The 13,705-nt window shown below is 39.6% G+C and overlaps 1 protein-coding gene across 8 annotated transcripts in view; it reads left to right on the forward strand.

Annotated features, from left to right (window-relative positions):
* The window catches only part of MAP7D2 (MAP7 domain containing 2), a 73,861-nt gene extending 62,603 nt beyond the window's left edge, over window positions 1-11,258 (forward strand). For 7 of the 8 annotated variants that reach the window (XM_072328997.1, XM_072329006.1, XM_072329019.1 and 4 more), the window contains 9 exons: window positions 961-1,193; window positions 1,563-1,689; window positions 2,944-3,148; window positions 3,298-3,402; window positions 4,293-4,346; window positions 4,858-4,936; window positions 5,686-5,872; window positions 7,492-7,771; window positions 9,100-10,746. In XM_072328997.1, the coding sequence (XP_072185098.1) occupies window positions 961-1,193; window positions 1,563-1,689; window positions 2,944-3,148; window positions 3,298-3,402; window positions 4,293-4,346; window positions 4,858-4,936; window positions 5,686-5,872; window positions 7,492-7,741 (1,240 nt within the window). In that variant the 3' untranslated portion in view covers window positions 7,742-7,771; window positions 9,100-10,746. Of the gene's footprint in view, window positions 1-960; window positions 1,194-1,562; window positions 1,690-2,943; window positions 3,149-3,297; window positions 3,403-4,292; window positions 4,347-4,857; window positions 4,937-5,685; window positions 5,873-7,491; window positions 7,772-9,099 lie in introns of all 8 variants that reach the window. The other variant, XM_072329052.1, reaches the window with a different exon arrangement.
* Window positions 11,259-13,705: the final 2,447 nt, after the last annotated feature.

Consider the following 13,705-nt stretch of genomic DNA (forward strand, 5'->3'; position numbering starts at 1 on the left):
GTGTACAGTCCAGAAAATATGCTGTAGTATTTGAAACTATGTATTGTGCAGATTAAGAAAGCGATAAGGGGTAACACATAATTATATGTTCATAAGGAAGGTTAAAACTGCTTGTGTAATGCTCTCCTTAATGTAGGATTGTTTCTTCTAATGAGACTCACATAAATCACTTTTTTTCAGATCGTAATCTCTTTAACCTCCATAGTATTAAGCCATGCAGCCCAGCTCTTCTAAATGTTAGAAGCATTTAGTTCTTGTTGCCGGTATTATATAAATAATTAACGGTGTTTGTGTGTGGCTTTATGTTTCCTTGTAATCTCTTATTCGCTGAAAATATTTGCACATTGCCAACTGTCCTTACCCTTTCACTATGCCAAAGCTGATTTCAGGGTTGTCACTCGATCTGAAGTACGCAGAGCCAAATGAGATATCGGCAGCACTGCTGCTGTGCTCTGCCATCACCATTAGCGCATCTTTGAGCCTTGAGACCTTTGTTCTGGTACTGATGAAAGCACCAACTGAACCAGTAAAGTGGACTGTGGAAGGGTTTGGTTGGTTCCGTCTCTTGTAGTGCTTGGTTTTACCTTGTTACATGGTAATAATTGGTCATAGCTTTGCTTTAAATGTTGAGATGAGCTATTGAATACAGCACAGTAGAGAAGATGATTATGGAATGGCTGTTACGAAAAGAATTGCTTTTAGGTTGTCCATGACTACTTTCATGCAACTTGGATGATATTATTGGTCTTTTTAAGTGAGTCAGTAATCATTTGAACTAGCTTTTCAGTTACCTGCTTTTCAGATTGCTTGCATCGGGGTAGATTCTATACAGTAGTGTGCAAAAAAACCTGATATTCGAATAGAAGAAGGAAGAATGATATTTGTAAAGATGGAACTTGATTCCAAGTCGTACCATGTATAAACTGTACTCAATTTTGTTTTTAATTTTTAATTCATCAGGACAGTTGCAAAGACTTATCCTCAGTCTCCTAAAAATGCCAAACAATATCCAGCTTCTCCTGTGAAGCATCGTGCCACTTCTAATCTCAACCAGGAAACTCCTAAAAAGAAAGCAGATAAAGAGAAGGAAAATGTCAGTCATCAAAAATCCCCAGGAGCACGCACTGAAGAGGCAGGCCAGGTGGCTCCTGAAAAGCATGTGCCTGCTGCAGGAAAGTCAGAAAGTAATGAAGGTGAGCTTTTCTAAGAGAACATGTTGTAAAGCATTGTGGGCCCCTGAGGATTTCAGACAGCAGTGAACTGTTTTTTTTCATGACTCTCCTTGGCCACAGATTTATGAGCATGTGTGAAAGTACATGCTGGAAGCAGCTATGTATGGGTTATCAACGTATGAAAAATGTCAGTTAATGGGAATGTGAAAATGTTGAAATGCAGGGATGCCCTCACCTATGCCATGTTCTGGTTGCTGAAAATGCTGATATATGCATTTGAAAAGTGAAAGTGACGTAACAGTATGAACTAGGCTCATTTTCCAGTGAGCAAAAACCGGACACTTTCATAGTTCCTTCTCTAACTTTTCATCCTTGGTCGTCATCTCCTAGGAAAGATCACAGCAGGAACTACTGATGCAGAAGAAGCTTCAAAAATTCTAGCTGAAAAAAGACGACAGGCCCGCCTCCAAAAGGAACAAGAGGAGAGGGAGAGACAGGAGCGAGAAGAACGGGAGAGGTATCTTCATTGATTCGTGAAAGTTACTGGCTAATAATCTAACCTGCATCGCAGGAGCTGCTTCAAAATAGTATCTTCAGAATCAATACAGAAGCTTACATTTAAAAGTTAATCTCCTTATATTTGTATTCATCGTTAGTGTCATTTGCAGTCCTTATGACTAGGGAAGTTTGAAAATAGTAATTGCGTCCCTTCAGGAAGCCTGAAGAAACTAACCCATCCAAATAGTTAGGTACGTCCACTCTGCAGTATGCAGTACTTTGTAAAAGCATATGAGGTAGTTTTAGTTTTACTGGTTCACAGATAAGTGCTAGTATATGCCTTAAACTGCAAGGCTTGTATTATTTGAAACATCACCCTGAAGTTTTTCTCTCTGCCCAACCCTGTCATAGGCAGGTGAGGGCTTTAGAAGTGTGGGCACACTGAAGGTTGCTGTGTCTAAACAGTGAATTTCTGGCTCTGTTTCAGGAGCAAGCCTTTGGGTTGTTCTTCGTATTCGGCACTGGTTACATATGTCAGCGGATCATGGCTTCATTCCCTAATATTAAAGCACTGACTGTGCATGTCTAAATTGGGACTGTGTCTGTTCTTACTGAGAATGTGGGGGGATAAAATCAGAAGTGTCTGCAAGCTCAGCCTGATGGGAATATTTCCCACTTCTCCAATATGCAAGGATAAGAATGATCAGTTGTCAAAACAGCTCTTGAATCTGATAGTGAATAAGCTGTCCCTGTACAGGCCTATGAACAGCACAAGTGGAATAGACAGACCCACTCTTTTGTGCAGATCACTGTGTTTTGTGGATTCTGTTCACTGCTACTCATCCAATCTGTTTATCTTCAGCTGTGAGCAAGGACAGAAGCGTATGCTTGTTTATAGAATCCAGTATTCTGGGAATTAAGTACAGAGGAAGAGGGAGTTTTAATTTTTTTATTGAAACTTACAGACATTATTTGTATCCTGTTGGAAATTAGATTGGAAATTATTTATTTAATTATTTATTTATTTCCCCTAAGGAAAAGTATAATTTCTATGAGGTGTTTTAAGCAATAAGGAAAAGACTGGAATAAAACTTTGATATCAACTTAAATTCTGGGCATGTTCTCAACCTCTTAGTTATATTCTTGGTATTATCCATGAAAATGTACACTGACTTATAGTTACTTAATGCTCACTGTATATCATGTGTACAGTAGGATTCATGCTGAACAAGATGAAACCTTTTAAATATATCGGTATTTTTCCTTTTTGCAGGCTTGAAAGAGAAGAGCAGAAGAGAAAGGCAGAAGAAGAAAGGCTTCGTCTTGAAGAAGAGGCTCGTAAGAAAGAGGAGGAAAGAAGACGTGAAGAAGAAGCAGCTAGGAAAAAGGCAGAAGAGGAAGCCAAGAGGAGAGCTGAGGAAGAACAAATGCTGAAAGAAAAGCAAGAAAAAGAGCTCCAAGCCAAACTTGAGAAACAGGTATCATCTCAAACAGAAATGTATATGAATACGTATACTTACAAATACGTACGTGCTCTTATATATGCATATAAATAAAGAATTTATTCCGTATAGTAATTAACCTGTAATAAATAATGGACTTACTGTATTTTACACATTCTGATTAGAGGGAAGAAGCAGAAATCAAAGCCCGTGAGGCAGCTGAGCAACTTCGTCTTGAAAGGGAACAAATCATGCAGCAAATTGAGCAAGAAAGACTGGAGCGGAAGAAGGTAGATGTTTGTGTCTCGTTTAAGATGATTATTTTAATTTCTTGTTTAAATATATAACCCAGAAAGTACCTACTAGTATCCAGAAGTAATTATCTGAGGGGATTACAAACTGATATTTATGATTAATTTAGTATTTGCTTCTTGCAAGTCAGGGGAACGTCTACATTTGTAACAAAGTGGAACTGCCGAAGGCAAATGACTTTGTGTTAAGCAGTGAACAAATACACAATTAGCCCATACCCACAAGGTTAAATGCCTAACACAAATAGAGCATGGCATGCCAAGGCAAACATTCATTGCCACCCAACGCAGGGCATCACAGGCTCTTGAGGAACATGAGTGACTTTGTTCTAAAACTTACTCAACAGAAGTTCAGTGTTTTTAATTTAGAAAGTTAATGAGATTAACAAACAGGTTTCTCCCACCTGGCTTGTCTATGGTTACATTGTGCAGAGGCAGCAGAGCTGTCTACCACAATTTTTGCACAAGGAAATGGCTGGAACTGCATAGCTTTGTATACAGTTCTGTAGCAATAGAGACAACAGCTGCAGAGCTGCTGAGCCTCTTTCTAGTTATAGAAGGTCCTTCCATATATGTTATTCTAATATGTTATTTTTAACTGTTTACCACTGAGCTGGAAACATGTTGCTGTTGTAGATTGGAATACCAAAGTAAAATGTCCTTACATGTGAAATAGTAGTTTCCTTTCATGACAGTGCAAAGAATCAAGGCTCATTGGAACAGTTTGTCGTTGCTGTTTTTTCTAATGCACAAAGAAGAAAAAAAAGGTTTTTAGGGTAATGCCTTTCAGAATTCCAGCAAGAGTAATTTCAGATAGTTCATTCTACTCCTCCATTCCTTCTCATCCTCCAACTTATTTTGATTTCTAGAGAATAGATGAAATAATGAAGAGAACAAGGAGGAGTGAAACACCAGAAATAAAGGTATGAAGTTGTATGTGGTTTCAGGATTTGCGTTGCCTCTATTTTAATAACTCGTGAAAATTCAACCCTGTCTTTTTACATTATAGTAGGTGTACTTAGGTTCTCTCTACACCCAGTAGTGTTTGCTGCTGTGATCCCTCTGCTTTGTACCAGCCAGTGAGCATAGTTACTGAGCGCTCCATGTTAGGCCTACCAGGATTGTAGGTTTTGAGAACAAAGCTGCTGTTTCCAGCTTGGAAGTGATGGACAGTTAAGATTCCACTTGTAAGTTTTCTACTAAAAAACTGTTCTGTCAGTTACTTCCATGAACTATTTTCTTTTTGAAGTTAAAATACAAATAATAATAATAAAAAAAATCTCTACCCAATATTAAATGAAAAACTTTGTTACTGCTGTCAATGAACTTTGACCACTGTCTGGTCGTGAGCAATGCCACACAGTCTGAGCCCAGTCAGTTCCATGAAGTTTACAGTACTTTGTCTAATAGACTTGATTTGTTACTTGACTGCAGAAGGAAGAGCCAAAACTGGAGATACCATCAACTTTGAATGTGGAAAAGCAACCAAAACCCCTTGTTCTTAACCAGCCAGGTAAAACTTACTATATTTTTCTTACCTGCTTTCATAACTAGTTTCTTTCAGAGTTTTGCTCAGATAGCAAATGATGTGCTCTTAGCTCTTCTCTGAAAACAAGTAGGTTAGATTTGTGTCAGTCACGAATATTAGGCACTGAAGACTTGGTGAGAGTCTCAGTGAGAGACTTCATTTTGCTATGTAAGCTGAAGAATGATTGTCCTCCATTTAGTACCTGACATAGCATTTCTATAAATGGGAAGTTCCAGTCTACTAATTGGTTTGCCTGCTGCAACCTGCATTTCAGCTTTGTGGGTAAAAATTTTTTTGGCTCACAGTCAAGCTCGCAAGCTTTTTATAGCATTGTTCCAAATCTCACTTGGTGAAAATAAGATTTAATTTGACTTAATGAAAACGGCATATATTTTTTAAGCATGAATTTAAATACACACACACACACACACATATATATATGTGCAGCATTTATCTATACTTGGTTACTTCCCCAGGTTAAGGCTTTTAGCACATGACAAAAAAGATGATACATTCTCTTCCTGTTTCATTAAATCCAAATGATGGAGCATAAAGCACAATTTTAGGGTGGAAAGGAGGATTTCAACTATAACAGAATGAGTCAAAGGTGAAACTGAGTCCCACTGCATTGTCAGTCTTCCTTTCTATTCTGTCTATTAAAAGCATTTGTGATGTTTTAAAAATGATTAAATAAAGATATTGCTACTGTCACAATTTCTGTCCTTGTTTTGTAGAGATCAATGGGCTGGCAACTTGCCTGAAAAGTAAAAGCTTAGAGACTGCTGCTTCTGTAGTACCTTCTCAAGATGTAGTTGCTAATGGACTAAAGTCTGTCCCAGGACTTGTTCAGCTGGAAGCTGTAGATGGGAAATCTAACAGCATGGAAGATTCAACAGATGAGGTTCAGTCTATGGATGTGAGGTACAGACCATAACTACCAATAGAAATTAGCACACGCACTTGCCTGTTTTGTTTGCTGGTACTTTTTTTTTCGGTACTCTTTTATTTCTCCCCAGCCTCACAGTGTGGGGAGTGGTGTGGTGTCAATGGTGATATGTTCCAAATCTGTCAAGATGCAAAGCAGTTGTTTTGGACAAGAGCCTGAACTTCATCTCATTTCATGTATTTAGGGGCAGGGGAACTTAAAAATCTTCCTACTGTTCTTACTTACAGATTCTATACAGATTTGTCCAAACCTTTCAGGTAATTCTCAGAATCCAAAATGTCACACTGTGACAGTAACATTGTAGATATTGTTCAGATGCCACCGTTTATATTTTGTGTGTCCCAAGACTGCATAACTACAATGCAGAAGCTTTTCTCTGTCCCTACAAACAGAACAAAGAAAATTAGGCTCTTAAAATTGTGTTTAACTGGAATGAGTCTATGGTATCAGTAAGCAGTGCCCTACGTATTAAACACTGTTGGGTTTTGATGGAAGGATTTGCAGTTAAGAAGAAAATTGGTGATTTAAGCTTGCTATGGGAAAGTGAGCTCAGAATTTTAAGCGTGGAACTTCATACTACATTTCTTGAATTAACGAGCCAAATTAACCCATTAAGCTCTCATAGTGTATAAGTATTTCAGTAAGTATGCATACATACATGAGAAGAGCATTACTGGAACAGACCAAAAGTTCCTTTAGACCATTGTTCTGTTTCAACGAGCATCAATGGGAAAAAAGTGGTTGGGGAGAGAACCTGAACTTAGTGCATTCCAAAACCACACAGAAGTATTCTGTTATGGATATTGGAAGGGAGGAGTCCACCTCACTCTGTCTAATATCTGCTGATTTACCTATTTCCCATGAGTTTATCTAACTGCTTTTTCAACTTGCCGATGCTTCCACAATCTATCTTACAGCAGATTCTACAGCTCAGCCTCCCTGAGGTAAATTGTATTCTTTGATCTGCGTTAACCCCAGTCTCTTACTAGTGTCACTGTGCACCACCAAAGTTTGGTGTGGTCATAGAAATCATAGTGAAATTCTCCCTCTGACTTTTCTTCTCTAAACTGAAACATCCTCGCAAATTTTAGTCTGCAAAGCATCAGCTGGTTGTAGTGCTTCTTAAATTCTGGATTTCTGTGGCTAAAGTATGTTAATAAAGTATTGAGAAATGGATTTCTATTTAAAGTGTGAAATGCAAGGACTGGAGTTATATGCTTGCAGGTTCGGGATAATAATCTGTAAGGTGCAGTTAAATATTTGGATAATGGAAGGTGCAGATGCTGAAGGGAGACAGTAAATTCAATTCAGTATACTATTAGAAATGTGGGCTTTTGGAGATGATTGTTCATGTCGCAGAGGAACCACAAACCTTAATTTTTAAGAAATACAGATTAAATATGACCTTTTATCCTGAACAGAGTAATTTTATTTTATTTTTTCCTCAATTTGGGACATATTCCAGGTAAAAAGCTTGCTGCAGTTGGCCTTAAGATAAGTAGTATTTCTTGAATGGTCAGAAGATTAATTTGTTGGTTAATGAATATCTCAGCAGCTGTTGTTCTGCATCTTCTTTTCATTTATCTTTTTATAGCCCTGTTTCAAAAGAAGAACTTATCTCTATCCCTGAATATTCACCCATGAATGAACTCATGCCCGGTGTTTCTTTCGACCAAAATGGGACAAGTAATGCCAAGGCTCTTGAAGATCTCTTGGATTTCACAGGCCCGGCTACTTATTCCAAGACATCCAGTGATACTATTAGCATTGATGACTGTAACAAAAACTTGATTGAGGGATTTAACAGTCCAGGACAGGAAAATACACTGAATTCAATCTGTTGACAACCTCGCTTTTCAACAGAACAGATAAAGGTACAGTAGTGTGATCAATATCTTTAGATGTGATAAATTGTGTGATTACTCGTGAACTTCCCAGAATGATATAGCAATTGTAAGAATGATATAGCAATTGTAAACAGCAGCTTTCTTCTTCTTTTCACATATAATCTCTTGGATATTTAAACGTAGCATAATTTTTCACATTTACAGCTCTTTTTAAATGGGCATCGTATTATAGAATCATGGAATGGCTCAGGTTGGAAGGGACCTCAGAACCCGCCCAGCCCAAGCCCCAGCAGTGAGCAGGGCTGCCCCCCACCAGCTCAGGCTGCCCAGGGCCCCATCCAACCTGGCCTTGAGCGCCTCCAGGGATGGGGCACCACAGCATCTCTGAATAGCTGTGCCAGCACCTCACTGCCTTTTGAATAAAACATTTCCCCCTCAATCTAACCTAAATTTTCCTTCTTTCAATTTAAAGCGATTGCTCCTTGTTTTGTCACTACCTGTGTGTAAAAAGTCATTCTCCCTCCTTTTTTGTAAGCTCCCTTCAAGTACTGGATGTCCTCCTTTCAGCTGTCTCATCTCCAGGTTGAACAAGCCCAACTCCCTCAGCTTTTCTTCATAGGAGAGGTGCTCTAGCCCTCTGATCATCCCTGTGGCTCTCTTCTGGACCCACTCCAACAGCTTCACATCTTTTTTGTTTTGAGGGCCCTGGAGTTGGATGCAGTGCTTCAGATGGGGCCTCACAAGGACAGAGTAGAGGGAGAACAATCACCTCCATCTCCCTGCTGCCACCCCTCTTTTGATGCAGTCTGGATGCTGTTGGCCTTCTGGGTTGCAAGAGCACATTGCTGGTTCATGTCCAGCTTTTTGTCCATCAGGTCCCCCGAATCCTTCTCTGCAGGGCTGGTCTCAAAGATTTATTCTTTTGTATGTATTACTGAGCTGTCAGCAACTGAATGTGTCTGGTAAACTGAAACACTTTCTTCCTGCTCTCAGAATACAGTGAGTAGTGAGCTGCTCATTTTCTTCAGTAATAAAATACTGTTGCTATGAGTCTTCGGAGTACATTAAGATAAAGAAAACAGCTAGAAGTGGAGTCGAACTAGAAAATGGTGGTTATTGCAGCTGCTTACTCTCTTCTGCTGCTGTAGGTACTTGCAGCATAGTGTAGAATCACTTCTGGAAGGCTGAGAAACAGTATGGTAGGGAGGAGTGGGGGGAAGGTAAGTAAGCTTTAATGACATTTTCAAGTACATTGCTGTAGTTGATTTTATTAAGTGTTTTCTAGACTACCAGCTTGAGGTCATCTAACTTGCATAGCTGACTTGATTTTCTTCTTTTATTTTTTCAATTGACAGAGGTAGCAGTTTGTGGAGGAGGTACGTCCTTGTGACACTACTGGTGGTAAAACATGAACTTTTGGCACTTGAAAAAGCTTCTGCAGTCCTGGACACTGGATTTCAAATAATCAGAGCTGAATAAAACTTTGTCTTCCCAGGGAATACGTCAACTCACTGGCTGCTTTTGGTGGAATACAATGATGTAGAACCTGGATGGTTTCAGGGAAGACTGAATATGCATTAGAATTCGAGCTTTAGCTGCTAGTCAAGCACTTATTTATTTTTTTTTTTCTTTTAATTCAAAATGCATCCGAACACCTCACTGTGATTTTTCCTTGTGCATTTAATTTTAAGATCATTCCTCCTGAATTTTGTCATGCATCCATTTAGCCATCTTTTTATTGTAAATAGCAATGAAGTTTGCCCACGGTGCACTGAAAAGAAATACTACGCTCTACTTTGGTTCTGTGCCTATCTCTTTTTTTGTTTTTAATAAGGAATTGTTGGCAGCTTTTATGCAGGCGTATAATTCAAAGCTATAGCTGAAAAGTCTTAAAACTTGATAATTACTGCGAGTGAAAGAACTTTCCTACTGACTGCGGGGTGTGGAATTACCTTGTAATGGTGATGTTAACAGTTTTAGTCACTGGTGGCACTTACTGGTTAATATTAATAGTCCTGGAGTGATTATGAATTGTGTGTTTAAAAACATACCTGTGTAACACCTGTAAACAATGCAGGCACAATGCTGAGTATAATCCCTTAATATATTATAGTATAACTGTAGTAGATGCAAATGAGTATGTCGGGGGGGGTCAGGTAACACGATAACCTTGGGAGATGCAGACACTTGTTTAATACCAGCAGTCTTTCTGTCATGTGCAGGAGTGTTTTGTCTTCCTTACAGGCTCAACAAAACAAGATACGGTTGACAGCAAAATAATATATGAAAGTCGCAGCAGAAATACAAAGGCTGGGGAGACACGCAGCAAGCACTGCTAGCCTACTTAATATCCTATAAGCATCTGTATGGGAAAATCCACATCGAGCTGTATTGTGTGTAGACATTACGTGCCATACAGTGTTAACTTTATTTCTGTTGGTAACCTACGATAACTATATGCTAAGATGATGTGCTGCTTTGAGGACACTTTTGTCCAGTTCCTTATAAAAATAAATCATAAATACTGCTGTCTTTGGAAACTGACAAAAAAAAAAGTGGAAACATGGCTTGTTTGGTTATTATTATTGTTTGGTTTTTTTTACACATAGGGGAGTTCCAAGTGTAGCTTGAACTCAGTTGTAGACCCATTCTTGTGCTCTTTGAAGCCCGCAATGGGGAAGTAACCAATGAAATCAAGTGCAATGTATAAAGAAAGCATTCCTACAGCAATCTGGCTATTTATGTTGGTGTACTTCAGAAAAAGTAATTTCTTTTGACTGTGCAGTAAGCTGTAGCATGGTACCGTGTCTTCCAATTTAGTCCTACCTTTATTTCTGAAATAAAGCCCAACCAAACCAAACTGTTTGTTTCGCTGTGGTGCGTTGTGTTTGACAAATGTCACATGATATTTTATTACGGTGTGATTGTGTAACATGTAGATTTCTTTATTTGCATGACGTGTAGCATGTACAAAGGTGAAATACATTTTCATTTATGAAGCTAACGGTTGTTTCTTAGCTTTTTTTTTTTTTTTTTGCTGTTAGTAAGATGCATTTAAAAGTAGCCATGTGTTAATATATTTCACATTGCTTCCTTTGCTGTGCACTGATTTGCTTTCTGAGGGCTTGTTAATACACAGAAGAAACGTAGACCGGCAGCAGAAGAGCTATAAGCTGAGGGCTTCCAATCAGTGGCATACTTGATGCTATTGGTGGCATAGGAAACAGCTTGCAACCTCAGCTTCAGCTCTCTGGGCTATTACATGGGAAGGCAAATGAGAAAGAGAACTTGAGAGCTGTGGCCATTGGATGCTGTTCTACTGAGTGCCTGTTCTGTAAGGGTGTTTGTGCATCGATGTTCTCTTCAAGCTAAATGCATGTACCAGTATTTAGAAAGTAACTGGCTTAGAGCTGCTATTTATAGTCTACTGAAATGTTAGGGAAAAAACTTCTGCAAAGACGTTTTTGTGTTGTTTTTTTTAAGTCATAATTTTGTTGAAAATTAAAACTTATATCAAGACTGTTTTTATTTTTAAGGTATGTTAATATTTTCCGGGATAACAGTTCATCTCACTCTTATCAGCTCTGAAATCATTCATGTGACCTGTCCGCTCAACTATTTACTGAGCTTAAAGGAAGCAAGGTAAGTCAGTATTTGTAAAGAAAGGCCTCATATTGTTTCCTTTTACATCTTCTTTCACATGTAACCTTAGAAACTGGTTGAATATCTGAAGCAAGCTCTATTTGTTGAGGGATTTTTTCACTTCCACCTTTTGTTTTAGATGATACAACTTCCCTGCATCAATATGAATGTTTGCTGCTGTGATTCAGCTCTGCCCAGAGAACTTCATTTTTCATTTATCAGTGGTCCTGAAACTGGTGAATGATTGCCAAGGATTCACACTCATCCTTGGTGGAGTTTTCCTGCTGTAAAGTATTTGTGTATGACACTGTGAGAAGAAGCAAGAAAGCAGACTGGAGGTACAATCCTCAAGTGGATTTTTATATGGGGTGAAAAAATTTTTGTTTTTCCAGGTTACTTTTAGCAAGTGAGCTGCAGACCAGGAGTGTGGGAATGACTGAAGCAGAACTCAGACTAAGACATGAGAACTGCATTACTTCAAAAAGTTAGGTTAGCAGCTAATGTTAGCTACTAATACACAGTGCTGACACAGCACAATGGAGTCACAGAATCATAGGATCACAAGGTTGGAAAGGACCTACAAGATCATCCAGTCCAACCGTCCTCCCATTACCGTTGCTACCACAAACCACTAAACCAGATCTCATAGCTCCTCATCCAGACGCCTCTTGAACAATGCCAGGGATGGTGACTCCACCACCTCCCTGGGCAGTGATGCAATTGCAGGTGTCCTAAGCACCAAGAAGAATCTGGCACTGCTACTGTCTTTTTCCCAGATCTATTTTCAATCACTAGAATAACTACTAGCAAGTTTCTAATGCACGCATCAATAATACATGCAAGGTAATGGGGCATCGTGGTAACTCTGATTAGGATCAGCAATTTCCTTGGAGTTGCTCTGGGAATTGACAACCAAAGCTTGTCTCAGGCCTCACAAAGGCCTCAAGCTTCCCTCCTGGCTTCTGAGCACCTTCATTTCCAAGCAGAGCAGCATCAGCAATGGGTGGATCTGGATCCCGAGGCTGTGTTTTCATCTAGAGAGATAAAGGACCAGGCAAGGGGAAGATCATCTTCTCTCCTGTGAATGCACAGATTGTGCTGTTGCTGATACAGTCTGCTGCTCTGGCTGGCAGAGCATGGATCTCTCCCATCACTTCCAAAAGTGACTGCCTGCTGACTAGCTTCCTGCCTCCTTAGCTATAGCATACAGCTCATTAAAGTGGCTGGCTGCTCCAGCTGCCCCTGACACCACCAGGCATTGTCCAGATGTTCTTTGTACTGTGGCGCTCAGGGCTGTGTGCCCGCTGCCCTGGGCAGCCTGTTCCAGTGCAGAAACACTAAGAGAAAAGATGCTTAGGCTCTTAAAATTATTACCTAAATTACAAGAGAATGGTTTATTGACCACGCAAATAATTTTTGGCTCTTGTGTTTGCCTCAGTTGCCGTGTTTGTTCTGCAGTTGGTGGTGGAAGTACCATAACACGTTTGATAGAATTTCTAATGGTTCAAGGCCAGAGTAGTAATTTCCTAAAACGAGAGGGCTGTGTGTGGAGGTTCCCGAACACTGCAATTCTCAGCATCAAAATAAACACTCTGGAAATTGGTGTGTGATGTTTGCTCAGGAGCTTTACTGAAATAGACACATACATTAATAATGGTTGTGTATCCTTTTCCAGAATAACTTCTCCTTTCAAATACAGATGGCAACGTTGTCAGAAATATTGTTATTACTATGGTAAACATGCAGAGCTATGGGGGCTTAAAGCCAGTAAATTCTATAGGATTGCTTATGATTTTCCCAGAGTGGGAAAAAACAACAGTTTTCACGCTTTCCTTCTTCTTCTTGACTTAAACCTCTTAGCATTTCAAACACTTTAGCCCTGCTGGAAGGAGTTTGATCTTGCAGCTCCTGGGCAAAGACTGCCTGCACCATTGCTAGCAGAGAAAGAAAAAACCTGAGGGTTTTGGAGATGGATTATCTGCAGCAATGTGCTGCTGTTAGAGGTGATAAAGCCATACAGTCCCAGTCAGAATTGGATGGACCTTGCTGGGTGAGGGCTGTGTCAGCATTTCTTTCCTCTTAGCTAGAAGGTTCTAACCTCAATTTGAACAAGGTTAGTTTACGCTTCTGTCTTTAGGTCAGTGTTGTTTAGGACTAAAAGTGGGATCTTCTGTTACCTGCATCGCATGTTTGGATTCATTCATATGCAGAGACTGTTTCCACAGCTATGTTGCAAAAACCCAACCCTGCTGACAGAGACCGTATGCCTGGCGGCAATGGCACGGCTTCTGCAAGTTGTGACAGGACAGCTGTGATAAC

The sequence above is a fragment of the Excalfactoria chinensis genome, chromosome 1 (genome assembly GCF_039878825.1).
Source record: "Excalfactoria chinensis isolate bCotChi1 chromosome 1, bCotChi1.hap2, whole genome shotgun sequence".
NCBI classification, from domain to species: domain Eukaryota; kingdom Metazoa; phylum Chordata; class Aves; order Galliformes; family Phasianidae; genus Excalfactoria; species Excalfactoria chinensis.